At 33.0% G+C, this 19,771-nt stretch overlaps 1 protein-coding gene across 16 annotated transcripts in view; it reads right to left on the reverse strand.

The window, feature by feature from the left end:
* Positions 1-11,198: 11,198 nt before the first annotated feature.
* Positions 11,199-19,771, reverse strand: part of DGKB (diacylglycerol kinase beta) — a 377,456-nt gene continuing 368,883 nt past the window's right edge. For all 16 annotated transcript variants that reach the window (XM_035317633.1, XM_035317628.1, XM_035317627.1 and 13 more), the window contains one exon: positions 11,199-12,213. In XM_035317633.1, the coding sequence (XP_035173524.1) occupies positions 12,106-12,213 (108 nt within the window). In that variant the 3' untranslated portion in view covers positions 11,199-12,105. The remainder of the gene's footprint in view (positions 12,214-19,771) is intronic.

Genomic DNA, 19,771 nt, shown 5'->3' on the forward strand with positions numbered 1-19,771 from the left:
CTACCCATTTCCCTGCCTAAAAATATTTGGTAAAGAAATATGGCTATGCAAATACCTTCTCTGAAGCTTTAATTCCTACATTAACAAGCTATAGAAGAAGAATTAACCATGCAGGAAAATGTAAAGAAGCAAGGACTTCAGCTATCTGCAAGTCATGAAAAATACCCTGAAAGTCTTGGTCAACAAAGAACACAATGCAGAGAGCAACCAGTAAACTATTTTTAGTCTTTCTATGTTTTAATAAAAAAGGTCAGGGCAGGAGAGTACATAAGAGAGGGCAAGGGAGTAATCAGTACTATGTAGATTTAAGATAGAATTATTCCTTTATAAAGTAGTTTGATAAAGTTGCAGAAACTCAGGCTATTTTGCAGGTAGCCAGTTAAGGATGCTAACAACAGACTAATGCTGTCTTTCATCTGGCTGCATAGTTTATGCAACCAGATGCATAATCTGGCAAACCAATGCAGCCTGAAAAAGAAAGTGCCATCATCTTGTAGACAGTCTCTAAAATAGAAAAATGCTAGAAAATGCAACTTTTTTTCCTTCTTTCTTTCATGGGAGCTTCAACTTATTTAAAAAAAAAAAAAAAAAAAAACTTATTTCTGAAATAAAGATTTTAATTAAGGGTACCTTCTATACAATGCACAGCACTTCAGCTCTGTTGCAAATAACACATTAATTTCCCCTGACTCCAAGTAATCTCACTTTCTCTCTTTTATCCCTGAACACATCTTGCTTGGTTGAACACCAATGGGAAATAAAAGGTGGGGGCAACAATACTGAGGTAGCTTACTGGAAGTTAAGACAAATTCTACTTTTTTTTTTTTTGTTTTTCTTTATTTTATATATATTTTATTCTTGCAGACTTCCCCCACCAAAATTATGGAATGAGCCTTAACAATGCATCTTCTCACTGAAGGAATGGAAATGAAACCTTCAGAGAAATAGAGTATCAAAATAAATGAACATATACTTAATTCCAGAAATTACCACTACAGTGTCATTCTGTAGGCATTCTAAGCCATGAATTTGTCTTTGTGACTTCAGGTACTATTTTCATTTGTGTATACTATTTGTATTTGGCATTCATGATATGATCTTCCATTCCCATATCGTTGTTAGGGTAAAATGTCTTGTATTTTACTTGAGTCATAATCAAGAATACAATACTTTTTGCCTCTTGCAGATATTCTACAAAAATTCTCCAAAGTTGTCAGGTTTAGGATTATTATTATTAAAGATATATGTATATTTAAATCTACTATTACAAGCATATCCATGGGGCCCTTGTGGGACAAAGACCATACAGTTCCTTCCATTAGTAGGGAGGATGCAGTAAGAAGAAGTGAAATCCCTTTATATGTCACAGTTGTTGTCTTGGCCAACAAAACAGAGAATGTTTCGAAGAGTGACAGAAAAGAAAGCTGAAACTGTGACTGAGTAAATTCACTGAGTTCACATTCTCTGCAGATCATGGACCTGCAGTATAGTCAGTAACCTATAAATTCATCTGCCAACAACAAGAGATATATTTCTGTTGCTGTAACATTGAAATGATTTAGTTATGGACCAGAACCACTGCTGTGTTAGAACACTACAGAATGTGGAGAAGGCCCTGCCATGACTCTTCTCCCTTACTCAACAAATTAACCTTGTCATTTAAAGATATATTAGAGACAACAGTTAAATAAAGATGCATAAGAATATGCAAGAAACTTTCCAGTTTCTGTGATAATACCTGAAACATGGTCTTTTTGTAGATATTTGAAGGAAGGATTTGACAGAAAACAATGGAGTAACATTTTGGATGTTTCCAGAGGAATTTTATTCAAATGTATTCAATGCATCACATACTAACGACTAAAAATCTTTGTTTTAAGGTCTACGTTATTAGACAGTCATCATGGCTTGATTAGATACCTCATACAAATAGGTACTTGCCTTTGTATTGAACATGTTACACAGAATGAGCACTCTAAATCTAGAATGATTTTAGGTACAGATACAAAACTACCTTTTGTTAAGGTAGGCATAAGCCAAATGAACTGTAAAGGGGTGGGGTGGAATACAGCATGTGAGAGAAGTTAGGATTGCAAACTGACAGACCAGGGATCCTTAAGAGGTGAATCCTGAATGGATCTGAACAGGAAAGAAAATTTACAAGGATTTTGATGGAGATACAAGCACTTTAATTAGAAGTATATGAACAAAGCAATAGAAGGAAACTAGCAGAGGGAAAATGAAGCAATGGAAAAACAAAATTTTCAAGAATTGAAAAGAATGCAATCAACTGATTTTTATGATTGAAGGTAAAGATTCAGTAGGGATGAGCCAGAATTCAGAGAAATACTAAGTAGCATGCAACCCTAATGATGTGCATGGCAACAACTGAATTAAGCTTGTACTTTCTCAGCATTCAGTGTGGTCACATAACAACTAAAATGACTACTTTAAATTACTATTCTCACTTTTCCTTTACCAAATGATTAGATCAATGAGTTAATTTAAAGTTATAATCCCACATTCAAATTTTTTTCTGAGGAAAAAGATTATCAATTTTTAGGAATGCAGTTTTTTGGTCTAATGAAAAGTAACTGTTGTTCTTCCTCAGATTATAGCTCTGGAGGAGAAAATGCCACAAAATATGTTTTGTTGTTATGTTTTAGGGTGTTGTTTGATAATGTTAATTAACAATCTAATTACACTGAAATGAATGAGCTATGAGACTGGCTTTATACCTTCAGACAGCATGAGTCTGAAGAAGTACAATGGCTACCAAAGATGACAAAGCAGCAGAGTACACAGACATTAAAAGACATTGCAAACAGAAAGCTGTATGTAAATGCAAGGGAATTGATATGTACACTTTGTACACAATTTACATATCTTTCTGATGTAATACATGCTATTCAAGGTTTGCACACATGCTTTTTCTGTGTGTGTGTGAGAGAGAGAGAGAAAGAGAGATGTTTTTATATAGCACCTAGCATGAGATACTTAAGCACCGGTAAAGGCCTGACTCACTATGCATCACTGCTGTTCCAAGCATAACGGACAAGAAATAAAACAGCAGCAGCTATTCTAGGCAAAAATAATTAGGAGTGGGTTGTGTTATGCTGTACATAGACATGTCTTGGCAACACTGTGTGGGGGTCCCTTAAGGCAACAATACAGAATTTGATACCAAGTCAACATTCCCTTGAACACATAAGTCCTAAGAGCTACATTCAAAGCAAGTATTTATGTGTACCAAACCTTGGTGTTACATTTCCCCTGCAGTGAGATTCAGAGTACTGAGGGTAGATTTTTAAGGACCTAAATAGTAAGAAGAGAAGGATATTTAGATAATCCATAAATTTTGCATTTGAATTGACACATGAAAAATAAAACATTTGTTTGAGCTGCACCTAGTCAGAGCTTCAACATCCTCTTGCTTCTGAGATTCAAAGTGTGGAGTCTGACTACAGGTCCCTAACTGGCTCTTAAAAAACAACAACAAAAAAAAGGTTACAGTATTTACAATGCCCGTGTAAAGGTGAAGCATTTAATGTCCTCGTTAATCTAAGAAATTTCTAATTTTCATTTCTCAGCAAAATGCCAACGGAAAAAAAACAGTGAAGCCAAACTAAGCTTTTAGAGACAGAAATACAAGCTTACTCAGGACAGAGGAGAGGAATGCAAAAGAAGATGAGAGTACCCAGGTAAAAGGAAGGAGAGTTGGGATCCAGGCGAACGGCACAGTAGAACTTTGTAGATACAAGGTTTGCAAGTTTTATGGATGTATGAATGCACAAACTTTCTCTATCCCCCTCTTTGGATTCTTTACAGATATGAGTTTGATAAGATGTTCTGAACACGACCACAAGAGAGCAGGGATAAATTCCTCACACTGTGACTGCAATGGCAAACCAATGATTTCACCGGAGTTGGTATTTCACTTCTATATCAATACTTCTCTTTAACATGATCTCCAACAAGGCTATAATATTTTGGCCATGATTGCCAAAGCTGACTTGGTGTCACTCTCTAGGACTTTAAATGCTCTCAAATGTAACCATATTGTCATACCAGAAGTAGAATTACACAGATAATCTATATCATCTAACGTAATCTCCTATAAAAGTCATTCTTCAGTGTTGGTTATTCTTGGAAAATAAAAAAAAAAAAAAGTGTTTTAATACCTTAGAGAAATAAAATAAACAAGTAATGACTACCAGTGTGTTTATGTACCTTGCAAGTAAGCCACTCCTAATTGAAAAGCCCATACTTTGAGGAGGTTGTTTTTTCAGATTTCGTTCTTCTTAGATACATTCTAAATTCTCCCTCACAATGTCGAGTCTGCATGTTCTGATGAGGTTCGTTTCATGATGATTGTTCAAATTTGTTTATAAACAGCTTAAAATGAAATAATAAAGGATGACAGCTCAGCTAGGAGTTAACATTTTTTGCAAGCTTGTACTGAGCTGACATGGAAACATCATTATGTGATATTTTCCTTCAAGTCCATTTTCTGACCTGTGCTATTGGATCAAAATGTATTTCAGGTTCCTTGAACAAAGTGCAATAAAATAATGTTTCAAATTTGCTTTTATACATTATACCATTGTACGATGTTTTGTAAAGGTAGTATATAGTAAAACAGTTAAAAATTGTACTTATGTCTCTTCATTCTATTTGAGATAAAGTAGCACAAAATATTTTACAGAGGAAAGAGTGCTATCTGTGGTAAGTTTGGTATTTATTACCTGTTTATACTCCTACATTTTTTAGATAGATGTTATTCCAGAAATCCATAGAGGAAGTTTAACTTGCTTCTGATTTTCTAAAAGTTGTAACTTTGGCCTGTGTGTGCCTGACCTCAGGTATTCTGCTCTCAGTTGTCAAAACAACCATTCTGGTCACATTTTAATGCTTTGACTAGCTCTCACAGTAGTGAGAATTTCTACATACAGACCAACAGAGAACAATTATGGCATCTGCCATAAGATTTATTTTTTTTCAAGATTCGGCTGGCAAATCAAGAAAAATCTGGAAGTCATTTCACACAGACTAATATCTCAACTCTTTGGCTGAGGAAACTGTCATATCTGATAAAGTGACAGAATTCCCATCAGAAAAAGAACCTCGCCTTGCACTGAAGGAGCATAACATTTTCTTAAAGCCCCATTAACCTTAATGATGAGTCCACTCATCTCTTATGCCAGGACCATAAGAATAAGACTGTTGATTGTCATAACAAGCACCTCACATGATATTTATTGGGTTAGACATTTTAACATTTCTTCATGATAAAGGTATAGCTACTAAAAGAGGAACATCAAAATTTGAGATTATTTACATATTTTACATATTTTACATTGATGAAACAGCAATACAAATTAAAACCTTACACTTCCTTTTGGCATTCTAGAACAAAATATTTTGACATTTAAAAAGGTAAATCTGTTTTTTCTCTGAAGAGGAAACCCAGGGAAAATTAGATCAATGGGTTAAATTGAGGTCCTCTCCACAAATTTGCATATTCTGATGAAACAAAGGGTAAGGAATTTTTGACCATTTCTAGTGATAAAGTATGAAGGCCTCTGCTCGCTTCTCAGAGATTAAGCTATTAAAAAAAAAAAAAAAGTTCAGAATATAGTCAGAGAAAACAATGTTTGGTGTAAATGAAGTGAAAATTCCTTAATCTTCAAGTATATATTGTTATAACAAGATTAATAGTGTTCTTGGGTAAAACCTACCAGAGTACCATTCCCTTCCCCTGAATTCCTCCCAAGATGTCTAAAATTAATAAGTTGTTAACGTTTCCTTTGCTAATGTGACTGATGGACTGAGTTTAAACAAATGGAAGTTCAGGTCAAATAGAATAGATCTTCCTGCCATTGCTTGCTTATGTGTACACCACAAATATAAGTATGTGTTTCTGAATCAAAATTTCCAAGTCTTTTAAAAAAATAAAATGTTTGGAATTCACTGATTCACAAAAACACATATAAACAACCCCTCTCCCCCAAATACACACACTTATTCTTTGCAAGAGACAACCTCACAGTTGGACGTAAAGTTAGTACGTAAAGTTAGGACGTAAACTCAGTGCTAATGAGTTTGCAAAGTCTGATTACCTCACTACAAAATGCACAGATCACTATAGATGCAAACAAATATATATATATATATATATATATATATATATATATATTTGCAGTCAATGTAAATAGACTGACAAACCTGAAGACTGACAACCTGTATTTTCTTATTGACCAGCAGGACATGGGCCATAGGTATATGTTTCATCAAGAGAGTAAAAAGCATTCACTTCCAATCCAGAAAAGCTACTGATTAGTGTAAATTGCTATTTGGCTTCACAGAACAACCATTTGACCCTAGGTTTAAAAAAAAAAAAAAAAAAAGTTTATTTCAAGTAAGACAACCAGCAGCTAAGTATTTATTTTTAGTCATTATTAAACATCATTAGACAAAAAAATAAAAAGATACAATGTTCCAAATCTTTACTTCTCACTCAGACATGAGAAATAATTTTCAATGTTTATTAGAAATGGGTAGTTCACAATGAAACTGCTATTTCACCATCAATATTGCTACCACCTTTCTGTAAAGAACAAAGCCTAGTGATTATCACTTCCTCTTTGTATGAGTCATATTTAAAGAGCACCCTGAGGTGCTTCTCAGGTAGTCTTTTTGAATCATGAATCAGAAAGAAGAGAAGCAGCCTCTGAAATATCACCATGCCGAGATTCTCCATGCCTACAACCTATCTTCTCCTATTTATAGTTTCAAGCTGTAGGGCAAAATGGAAGTCAGTGGTCATGTAGAAGTTTCTCTGTTTTAGCTATGTCTGTTAAATTAAGAAATTTATAATGGAAAAGCTATGTCCATACCCATTCCACATGCACACAAATCCAGTAGTAACTCCTGGACACAACTTTACTACTATACATTATAAGTCATTATTTTTTTCTTAAAAAGGAAGCACTCAGACTCAAAGTCATGTCCTGTTCCCCCCCCCGCCCCCCCCGTAGAGACAATGGTGTCTGGCAAGATTATTCAGTTAATACTGCACAAGCATCTTAAAGTCATCTCAGCATCTCAGCCCCACCTGCCTTAGACACTTTTAAGATGCATAGGAGTTGCTGAAAAGCAGAAGCTAACTTCACAGTATATGTTCTTCCAATGGGCACACGAAAGAAGCTCAACTGTGCTGCTTGCATAACTCTCCACAAAGCCTCCACAAATTTTGACAGTGCTGCTGCAACCCAAGTTAAAGAGTTGTTCTACACCCAGCTGGTCCCCATCAAAACCTGTTTCTATCTTCCTGCCCTGAATGCTGTCTTCTTCCAAAAGGTTCACTGGCCACAGAACTGGCTTTACAGGAAAGGTCAAACCTACTTATTTCAAAATTAACTGAAAATCCAGCACCTGATTGCAAATGGGGGTATATGACCCAGCAGGCACACCATAGCACAAGACCAGGTTTAGCAGAAACCAGAAATCTTGTCAGACCCAAATAGAGCTTGCACTATCAGTCAGACATTTCTGCATACAGAGAATACCCTCAGGTCCTCATGTGCTGTGAATTTTAACCTATTATTTTATGTCTCTTTAACAGAGATTCAGCTTCCAGATCTGATCTATGCTTGTTTTATTTTCCAGCCAGGGCTACAGTAAGGCTTTTACTCACCTCAGCAGGACCACAAGAAGTTTCCTTCCTTATGTGCAGGGAAAACAAAATGCTTTCAGACCTCATGGAGCTAGAGACAAGCAGCAATTATCTGAGAAGAGATAGTCATGTTCTTCACCACTCTTGCATAAAACATTGAGCGGTGCTTCTTGTAACCATCTCAGCTTTCTAAATTTATTTATTTATTAATTTTCCAGCTAACCACTTAGAAGTTTTGCAAAACTGTTACTTAACAGCAAGGGCAAAAGTTTTTTGTTGTCTTTTTTTTTTTTTTTTTTTTCTTTTTCCCTCCCTCTCTTCTCTCTAGTGTATGCAAATATATAAACAAAATCCTAGCAAATTCTTTACTTTTTTTCTTCATCATCCTTCAGTTCTTTCCTTCACTTTTAAATCTTTCTCCCTTCACTGGAAGGGCTCAGTGTTTTATTTTCCTCTTGGGCATAACTCCTATCACACAGCCTCCTTAGCAGAGTTCTTTGCTCTTCCCCTGGTTCCTTGCCTAAAGATAATTATGTCTGTTTTTTCTTTCATTTTTTTTTTTCTTTTTTCTTTTTACTTCCAATTTTCAACCATTCTTTCTAGACTTTTCCAGAGAGGTATTATACTATATTTCTCTTCTTCCAGAAAGATTTGGCCTCCCTATGATCTGTGTCAAAATTACAAGTCCCAGAGCTCATTTGGGATTGAAGGCAGTAAATTACAAAATATCCTTATTCACTGATATGTCAGGTCATTGCAACTGTCTGAATATCTCCAGTCTCAGTAAAACAAACAAACAAAAATGGCAACAACACAACCTATGTATTAAAGCATACCTTTTTCCTCCATTTCATACAGTAATAATATCAAATGCAGATATTCTTTGACTGTATTACTTACACTGATATTTTGAAACACGATGAACTCAGTGACTTTATTTGCATTAGATAATTTTGAATATTAGGTAATTACTGTTATGATTTACATGTAATAATACAGAGTTCAAAAGAATGAGACAATGTTATGGAATATCTACTTCTGCTTCACAAACATAATTCTTACCTCATCAGAGTTCTGAGCATATTAGCATGCTACCTGACACAGCTCACGTATACACATACACACTCAAATAAGCACAAACCATGACATCAAACCCCTTAGCTTTAAATAATTGTGATGATATGTGTACAAACATCTTACAAGTACTAGAAGCAGTAATACTGTATTTGTCTCTGCACTGAACTCTACTTTTAACAGGAACTCATGTGAAGGGAGAGTGATGCTAATCACTTTCACAACTTAGATTTCTTTTGGAGATGTCATGTTCTTTCTTCAGCACATTGACCACATGCAATGCTCTAGTGGGGAGATGAAAAATTTGCAAGTTCAATGTCAGGCATAATTCCCACATCTTTGTAATTTCCATGTATATTGAAAATGTTATTAATGAGGCCTTAAAGAATGCCCCATTGTAAACTGTGGAAGGCTTACAGCTACTACTCTTATGAGTCAGAACAGTGCATCTATTTCACCTGAATGAAGATACATACACATTTTCTGTGTTTCACTTCACTGTATATGACTGTATAATTTCGCAGTGTTAACTCTGCACACACTGAAATGAAAAAAAGGAAGGATGGAAGGATGGATGGATGGAAGGAAGGAAGGAAGGAAGAATGGAAGGAAATGAAGTTCTCTTTCATTAAATCAAGCATTTTCCTTTCACACTATGTTTTATGTACTCTAAGATATTCTATTCATCATCATCATGTTCATTTTGATCTTGGTTTTAAATTGTTAAAGGCCGTTGTAAACAAACAAACACAATTAATAGAAAGAGAAGATGTTACTGTTGCAATGTGTCAATATGCAATAAAATGTCTATTTCATTTTTCATTATTTTGCTGCTGTAAGAATTTGACACATACTGACAAGCATATCTGATTTATATTTTCTAGATCTGGTCAGAGTTGCATGTAATCATGATTACATGAACTCATCTATTCTTCTTTATATGAAAAAGCATGTTGTGAACAATTTGCTATTCAGACTGGCACTTTTAAAATTGCATACATTATTAAAGAATAGCTTATATATCTTTTTTATTTTTTTTTTCAGTTACAATTTTCATGAGATAATCATAGAGTACACATTATATATAATCCTTAAACACATTTTTGCCACAAAAAAAAAAAAAAAAAAAAAGTTAAGAGCATTGGTAGAAAATCCTATATCAAGTTATCTGAAAATATCACCTGTATCCATAATTTCATAAAACCAGTATGCACTTTATGTAATATTATGTCAGCAGGTTCCTTCTTTTTGCTCATATCTTTAGCTCTATATTTATATTTTCAGTCAAGAATTGCATCAAATGTGTTTTGTATATGTATGTGTTTGCAATGCACAGGAAAAATAATAGTTCACTCATATGGTAACTAATTGTCAACACCACTGGACCCAAGAATGGAGAATTAGAAGATCTTAATTTTAGCAAATAATTGCCCTCATATTTTTCTACCTAATGCTGAACATAACATTAATTTTACCTCCTAATGTTTACAAAACACCGACTGTATATTTCGAAGACAAAATCCTTACCAACTATACACTGACTTTTATTTCAGTGTCTAATATATAAATTAGGACTCTGTTGAATTCTTACAATGTGGATCTAATGATATCAACTTTAAGTACATGCACAGTACCGTGCACTACAGAATGATGAAATACTATTTTCTGATGGAAGAATGAATCAATAGAAAAATAGATTTAATAAATCATTAGCATTTTAAAATCTAGATAAAAATGGGAAATCATAGATTTCAAGCAAAGTTTTTGTTTTGTTTTGTTTTTGATGAAATTTCATTAAGACATGCAGAGAGGAGAAGCAGCTCACTCTGAACAAAGAACAATGTTAAGACTGCACAAAATTTTTGATTAAGCTTGTTTAAATGCAAGACTGAAAATAAGTTGCCATTCTTGGACTCCCCTTCAACATTAGATAGTGTTGTGCAATCCTCAGACAAATTCCTGTTTTATGATTTCTAAGCTGTTAGGAAGTCTCTCAGTGGGCTAAGAAAGTAAAGACCTGAAAAATTGCCTCAACAAAATTTATGACAAGAAATGTTTTGATACCAGACAACAGACTACAAAAGGGAAATAGATAACAGGTTGTCCTTTCCTAAGAGATGAATTTAGAGGACAACTAAATTACGGATAGCATAGATGTATAAATAATAATGAAAACAAAATTAGATAAGTTTAATTTTCCAATAGTTAGAGTATCTATATCAATATTTTATCAATATTTAGAGTATGTGTCTATGTCTATCATCTTATGAAACAAATGAAAAGTGAATATTTATTTGCAATTAATTTAATGCTTTTTTCCTACCCCTACATTTGTCTGGACATTGCCAACATAATCAAAAGAACTGTAAATTTTCAGAAGTGAGTTTGCTCCAGTGAGCTTGATTAATTATGCATTAACCCATTTCTCTGAAGCATCCTTCACTAAATCTTTGGTGGGAAATGCACTTTATTAGGCATGAGCTTTGGTTATTTGTGTGCATACGCACTATACTATCGATCGATACACAGAGCGATTTAAAGTTTGCTGTGTTACAGTGATGTATTGCTCATTAAGATAATTCTAATGTTTCAACAACACAGATGCTTAGTTTTGCAAGTATTAACATCTTCAGTCTTAGCATGATCTCCTTAACCACATAGTTTTTGCTCAAATTTCCATTGATTTCCAGTCTTGCTAAAACTTACACTCAAATTATCACGATCATTTGAATACTGCACACATTGAGTTAGAAGATTTTAACAGATACAATCACTCATATACATAGGAATTATCAGAATAAGATATAAGATTTTAATACTTATCTGAATAAAAATATTCTTAGGGTAGAAACAAATGATAAACTAAAAGTACAGGTTAATGAGACCTGTAATAAACTTTACTCTGAAACAGGTCTAATTTGTTATTGATATGAAGATGTTTCAAGGGATACTGTTGAACTTATTGCATATAATCATTGTAAGAGAAAAAAAAAAAGCTAGAAATAGAATAGAGAGAAAATCAAATTATTCATGGCATTCCCTTCCTATATTTATTGGCAGAATTATCGCATAGATTAGTAAATGATACTGCATGCAACAACAACAAGAAAAAAAAATGCTGTATCACTTCATGTAAAGATTTGCTTTCTTCATGCAAAATACCTACAAAACCATGACTTTTTATTATTTTTTTCCTAATAACATAGTTTTACATTAGCTCAGTCACAGAAACTGTTAAACCAAAATCCATGATTTTGCAAGTAGTATATATTCTAAAATTCTTGAAAGTTTTCCAGCATAAATATTCCAAAGCCCAACAAAGCTAATTGGTTTTCTAAAAACTAAACTACACAGGCTTATTCCTTGCTATGGTTCCTTGTTCTTTTGATGATAGAAGAAAAAAGACCAGTTTTTGGAGGAGGTCCCATCAACATAGGGGCTTGGTTCTTGTGGGTAATTTTTATCTGGGGGAAGAAAGAAGAAAATCAGTTACTGATTGAGCTAGTTCAGTTTCTACATGCAAGTATCTGAAATGCCTGAATTATCTTTACATGCAATTTCCAACCTTTTTTCATTTAATCAAAGAAGAAGGGAAAATATCCTTATTTTTATGAATGATGCTACACGTGCAGTAAGCCAATGTATGTATAATCATTGTTACCACAAATACTTTAAATTATACATGCAATCAATATTAAAAATCATATACAATAAAATACATGCCAATATATAATCTTACTTCTTGACTGTGGAATTTATTGCTTGCTGTTGAATATTTTACGTCTACAAGATTAATAAGAATTTAAAAGCTGGAAAGGACATATGTGCTGATAGACCAAGTCATTGCTTATTACTAAGATATAAACTGTATCTTTGTATATTTTGTTTATACATCTAATCAAACTGTACCTCTCTTCTAACACAAGACAGTGTTTAATTTCAAAATAGCCACTATGAATGAAAGTCAAAAGTTAACACACAAAAAAGGTCAAAAAAGATTAACTAGCATTCCAATTTGTTAATTAATTGTTAATAGAATAGACTCAAATATTGAAAAGCCTATTTAAAACACTTTGCAAGACTGCTCTAAAGCGACCCATTTTGATTTCTTTGATATAAAACTACGAATCACCTTAAATGAGACAACCTTAAAGTAGATTATGTCTGCAATTTTCTCTAATTCAAGTCTAAATTAGAGAAGACATTTTATGAATGTATGCTATGCTCAAAGCTAATTGAAAGCAATTATCAAAGTGGCATTTTGTCTGTGACTTTAAGATACATTGTAAGATAATAAATGATTCTCATTATGTAATAAAAAGGTCACATCTTGCCTTTGGGCTAGTGACGCTAAGAGTTTTTCAAAAGCAATCCGAGACATTTTCTTTAGTGAACTACGACTAATACAAGAACCATCACTTATTAAATATCAGTTGTCATCTGCATAGTACCCACATCAGAGATAGGTATTTCTTTCAAAAAGAAACACCACCTCATTAAAAACTGGAAAAATATATCTCTTAAAGTGCATACCTGACATTTTCAAGTTAAAATGAATATCCTTCACTTGTCATTCACTAACAGTAATGAAACAAAAAATGTGTGTCACGTGGAGAGGCTCATTAAAATATAGATCTAGACTTTCCTGGGGGTGGAAATTTAGTTTACTATATAAAAGAGACAGGAACATAAAAGTCCCAACAAAATGAGTGGGTTTATTTAACTCTATTAGAGACTTATTTTATTCTCCAAATGTTCATTTCCATGCCACCTTAGTTCATTAATCTCAAATTTCATATGTGACCTCTTCTTGTCAACACTGTTCATTAGTATCAAATGTAGTATAATTTATTTTAATATTTTATGTTAATATTTTATTTTATTTTTATTTTGGCATTTTATATTACTTTCACACAGAAAATTACTACTTTCAAAGACTGGCATCAACATATTTTCTCACATGAAATTCTGCTTCAGGCACCACTTTGGGAGCCAAATCTGTAGTTGGGGTAAGTTGGCATTATTCCATTAATGTCACTTTATACCAGCTGATAGAAAATTGTCTCAAGGATTTCTGTAATTTTCACATGCTTCATAAAACATATTTTGGGTCTCAGGAATAGCGATGATATCAACCTGATCCTAAGAATCAATACATGAAGTAATCTGCAGCTGCTGTGAGAGAATTTTAGGAGAGTCATGAGGGTTCAGTATATTACAAGATTTAGCCATGATGAGGCAGTAGGAATGTTCTCAGAATTTCATTTCAGAGGTAAATCATAATAATTCCATCTTAAAATGAGTAAAAGAGCAAAACTCAAAAGATGGCTTTTGTATGAAGAGGTGAGTTATTCCTGAGAACCCATACAGATTGCATGTTGGACTGGGGCTGTTCAATGTTGCTGAGGGTGAATGCAATTACATATTGAGAAAATATTTATCATTTGTAATGTTCTTTTTTGGCTTGAGCCATCTGTTTCAGAGAACATGACCTCTTCAGTATGTTGTATCCTATCAGCTGAGATCAGCTAAGATGCCTGAACATGATTAACCACTCATGCGCATGAGGATGGAGTCCTACATGCATTTCTCTAAGACATATTTTCAAGTGTTGTAAATTGGCACAATTCCAGTGGCATAAAATATACTTTACATTCTGAATCTAAAAAAGTAAAATGGTAACTTAAAGTAATTTTTTAACACGTTCATGGTAATGTAAGTTAATATTGCATTGGTTAACAATGATAACCTTTAATTTTTTATTTTCCCAATGAAATATATATACACATATTTATATACGGGTCATAAAAAGAGATCAGTACAATACACACTGAACCATTGCACTACATTGCCTGAAATATACTAACTTTGTCTTTCTCAAGACTTTCAGTTACTGCATTTCTGTCCTAGAATTGTTGCTTCTTCTGTTTGCATACTGGCAACATTGCCAAAGTTGGTGCCATGTCAATGACAAGTGAAATTAAACACTTCAAGATCACTAAGGGTCTCAGAAAGGGAAACAGTGTATCAGGTCAAAGTAGGACTGAACACTTAGAGGGTCTACAGAGACTAAAATGGGCAAAATAAATAAATAAATAAATAAATAATTACAAGCATCCAAGATGATGGTCCTGGAAAGATGTAAAAAGCTAAAAAATAATTAAAAAAAATCCAAAAAATAAAAATCTGTGTATAAATTGTGTGTCTAGTGTCTGAAGACTAACTTTTACTATTTGTTTTTTCTCTCCCCTTCAGCAAAAAACTTCATGTCTTTTGTATTAGAAGCACAATTTATAAAAGCTTTGAAAAATATTTCAGTAAGATCCACTATTTTTTTTTTCTTTTTCATTTTTTCAGGGTGAATTTGTGATTTCCTCTCACATACAAAAAATAGAGGAAAACTGATTGGTCAGGAAAACAAACAAACAAATTCAAACCTGACGTTTTTAGTAACTAATGATACCTTGACAGACAAACTCATGAAAAATAGTAAGGAATACTGGAAAATATTTGTTGAGATAATGTACTCTGGTTTATTGAAAATATAGAATGAATTACAGCAAGTATGGAGGACATTTTAAACATAAATTAGGGAAATGACTGAAGTGCTGCTGGAGGAAAAAATGCAAGAAAATGCTTCTATTTGGCATATTTGTAAGAAATTTAATTAAAAGTACCAAAAACAAACAAACAAAAGAAGGAAACGCAATTTCATTTAAAAAGAAAGCAAAAAACACGAGTGGCTATGATGTTATGGATTTTTTGTTGTTGTTAAAAGCTGCATATACAACATTATAGGCTAATCTCAAGCTGTTGGAATGGTTTGAGTGGCAAAATGGCACTGGCAAAACTCTCATTCACTAACTGTAGCCATGATTTTAGCCTTTGAGTTCACAATCACAGAAATGTAAAGGACTGCTATATCTAGTAAATAGGCTTAGCAGAAAAATATTGCATTTGCAATTTCAAAATTGTCTTTCTAGCATTAAAAAGTGTGTCCGTGGGAAGGGACAAAAGATCCATTTACAAAGAGCATAAATCTTAAAAGAAGAGTTAGTAATTTAATAATTGCTCCCTCTTCATAGATCACAAATTTTCTGATAAATGAGAAGCCAGAATTTGTTATATTAAAGATATTTATAAATGCATAAACCAGAAATTAATCTGTTTCGGGAGCAGGTCAGAGTCTCAAAATATGCTTTGAATTTATATTAACAAAATGAATCCACTCAAAAAAATGAAGTGACCATCAATAATTTTAGTATAATAGCCATCTCTTTGAGGTCAATCAGTTTTGCTTATATGTTAGTATTTCTACACTATGTACTGTTTATCTGTATGTTCCTGACTTTACGGAATGCCTAAATGTTTACTGTTAACACAGAATGTGGTGCTATACATGCAAGTGCTAACTACAATGCTAAATGTGAATAGATAAGCAAAAATGGAGAAAGTCAGCCCTGCTTTTAATATTTCAATTAATATTAAATAAAAGAACTCAGTATTTTAAGGATAGAGGGGGGAAAACAAACAAACAAACAAACAAAACAAAACAAAAACCTCCTATTCAGCTTGGACCTGCTAGTTTATGGTCACTTAATTCTATGGTATTATCAGGGCCTGGCTGTTGATAGTTTTGAGGGTATGAAGGTTTTCCCAGTTTTGATGCACATTTGCTTCTTCCCTTACAGGAAATAGGTGGATGTAACACTTCTATATCACAAAAGTGACAAATACTTTTATCTTCTCATAGGTGATCGAGGGCTGTACTGGATGACTAAAATGTACAGAATGTAAGCAGTGCTATAATAATTAACCAATGTGGCATTTTGGTCAAATCTCTCAGGTCTAGACCAGTTGTTTTAAATATAGCATTATGCAATACATCTTTTAAATAAATTTCTTAACAATATTATTGTGCAAAGTGCAATCAAATCTAATCAGTTTGGCATTAATTAAGCTCTAATAATATACTCTAGTCTCTCTCCTAAGTAGTGTGATCCGTTTCCCCTTCACACAGGTAGATTGGAAAACATTATGGTGTCATCATAATTTTTAAACATACCGAGAAAATGACAGAGCTGCAAAATTAAAATAAATGATTAATGGCATTTCTTTCGTGTTTTGTACTAATAGGTATCACTGAGGTTTTAAATTAATAGAGCTGTCAAACTCAGGGTTGTTACAGATCTAGTGCAGAACTAAAATGGAAATTATGTATTCCACAGACACCTAAAGATGACACTTTGGAATATTTCAAATTTTAATTAGTAGGTGCAATTGTTTTTTTTTTTTTTTTTTTTTTTTTTTTCTCTCCCTCCTCCCTGAAACCACTGCAAATTAATTGGCAATTAGTCACTACTAATTCTTTTCTTAACAATCTGAACTGGAAAGAAAGGTGCATTACATGCTAGAGTATTTGTCTGGGGTGCAGAAAGCACACATGCAGTAAATTGCTTTGTCAATTACAAAAACTACTGTTGTGAAATTAAGAAAAAAATGCATAGGTAAACAAAACTAATTAATGTGCAGTGTACCTGTGAGCACAAAAAAATAATGCCCAACTGCACAATAAAGTGTTAGAAGCTCAGTAAACCACTCTGGCCTCAAAATTATGCACTGTTGTTCAAAAGAGGGAAAATGTAGCATTTCAGTATAACACCCAAATTTTTTTTCTTGCAATCAACTTCCATTTATGGGAATAACTATACTTGTGTAGTTAATATACAACATTCTACAAACACCATCCACCATATCTAGGATCCAGTTCCTCTTTGCTCGAAAGAAGCAGACACAAAAGTTTAATTTCCCATGTTAACAACAACAAAAAAATTACATTCAGTGACATGCAAATAGGATACTTTACAGACTGAGAGTCTAGAAAACAGCTGCAACTTCTTCATGCCATTTATGGAGTTTTGGAACCAATGGATCTACATAAAACAAATCTGTGACAGTCTTTCTTTTTTTTTTTCACCCAGCCTTCTCATATCATGAATATGATTGAACATATTTTGTTCGTCTTTCTCTTTGGATTTAAATACAAAAGTAGGACTTCACTTAGTCCTCTGAGATCATGCTTATCACACCCCTAAAGGAAAGGCTAGAAAGAAAATATCCAGTCATTCATTAAAACTTATTTTTAAGGTGCATACAAATTATAATATTTCAAAATATAATTTCTGAGTTCCATTATTAATGGTTTCTTACAAGTTTTCCCTATAAGTAAATAAGTTTTAAAAATACTGTTAAGCATTTCAGATGTTTATGAAACTATTTTTCTGGCAATCTATCAGGTGGTCTTTGACTATGGATTACCATTCCTTCATTTGGCAACACTCTTACATCTTTTATAGACAATTCTGTCTTCTATTTTATTTAGTCTAATGTTGCTAGCAACTTGACACTCTTTCAGGTATGATGCCAGCCAAGTCATGAATAGATGAAAGAACTGAAATCAGTTATTTCTAATTAAGATGGAATATTCTTATAGATTTTTCAAAACAATGATAATACATTACGTAGCTAAATTGAAAGATTACTTAAAAATATATATATAATAATAATCCTGATGGCTAAAGCTAGAAATTTATTGAATTAACTTGAGAAACTCTGAAGCTTCATTACTATTAATGACCTGTTTGGAGATCAGGTGAAATCATAGATATATTTCATGTTTCTATATTTGTCTGGGAGAGCTCTGATAGAATTTCCTCCTCAGCTAATCAGATGAGATGTTTAACATAATATTAACATTATCATCTTTCCTTCTCCCAAAGATTCTTCTATTAAAAAAACAACAACAAAACATAAAAATAATACAATTTGAAGTTCAGTTTCTGCATCTTATTATACCAGAGCAGAGTGAATTTGTCAGATACTGATATCTGCATGTGTTCAAAATATTGAATTAATTCTGGATGTTTATTAGATGTTTAGACTGAGGCCACTCACATTTTTAAATATTAACAGAACTTATAGAATTGTCTTTTAGGGATGTTAAGTGCACATGTAATATTAGATAATAAAAGATAATAAAAGAAGCTTGCAGCAACTTCTTTAGTACTAGTGATCACAGGAATGAAAAATCACAGATCATAGCTTCTGGAGAATCACTGTATTATTGTATTCCATTATATACATATATATATATATTATATAACTCCATATATATATATATATATAATGGTATTTGTATTGGTATTTGTAATGGTATTTGTATTGTATTCCATTATATACATATATATATATTATATAATTCCATACATATATATGTATATAATGGAATACAATAATACAGTGATTCTGATTGTATATATAATATATATATATATATATATATATTTTATTTTTTTTTTCTGAGCCCATGTTATCATTCTGGGGGAATATGGTCTCTGTGCATGAGAAGGGAAAAGAGGAGAAGTAGCAAATATAAACTTATCGATTTCTTCAATGGGAAATAAACTTCCAAGCCTGCATTTGCAGCCTGCATTTCATACATAACAGGACTGGATACAGAATTTACTTTCCTTAATCCGCATAGTGGAACATAATGGAATATAGAAGGAGAATTCTGATCAAGTTGAACCTGATTTCTTGAGTAATCATTTACAAAAAGCCCTCATTTGTACCAAAATCTGAAGGAGAAACAGAAAAGGACTTCTAAGTCCTTTAAGACTTCTGAGTTCTGTTTAACCATGTGTACCTTGGGGCAAGGTTGTATAAATACATTCTGATTGTATGAATTCCTTTCTCACTTGGACTCTGTAATTTTTTTAGGTTAGTCCCTAAAGCTACTAAATTTAAATGACAATGACATTCCTGAGGTCACCGTGCCAAAATTGTGTTATTTCAGCTTTCAAAAGCACGGTCGGAGGGGGAGAGAGAGCAGCCTTTTTTTTCAACAGTAGTTTTCTGGCTAGAGCACCCAAGAATCAAAAAGCTGAAGCTCAGCTGTCTTATCTAACTGATGTACATGATCTCTGTACATGATCTAATTGAGGTACATAGAACTACTGAGAT

This window comes from Oxyura jamaicensis, chromosome 2, assembly GCF_011077185.1.
Source record: "Oxyura jamaicensis isolate SHBP4307 breed ruddy duck chromosome 2, BPBGC_Ojam_1.0, whole genome shotgun sequence".
Classification (NCBI taxonomy): domain Eukaryota; kingdom Metazoa; phylum Chordata; class Aves; order Anseriformes; family Anatidae; genus Oxyura; species Oxyura jamaicensis.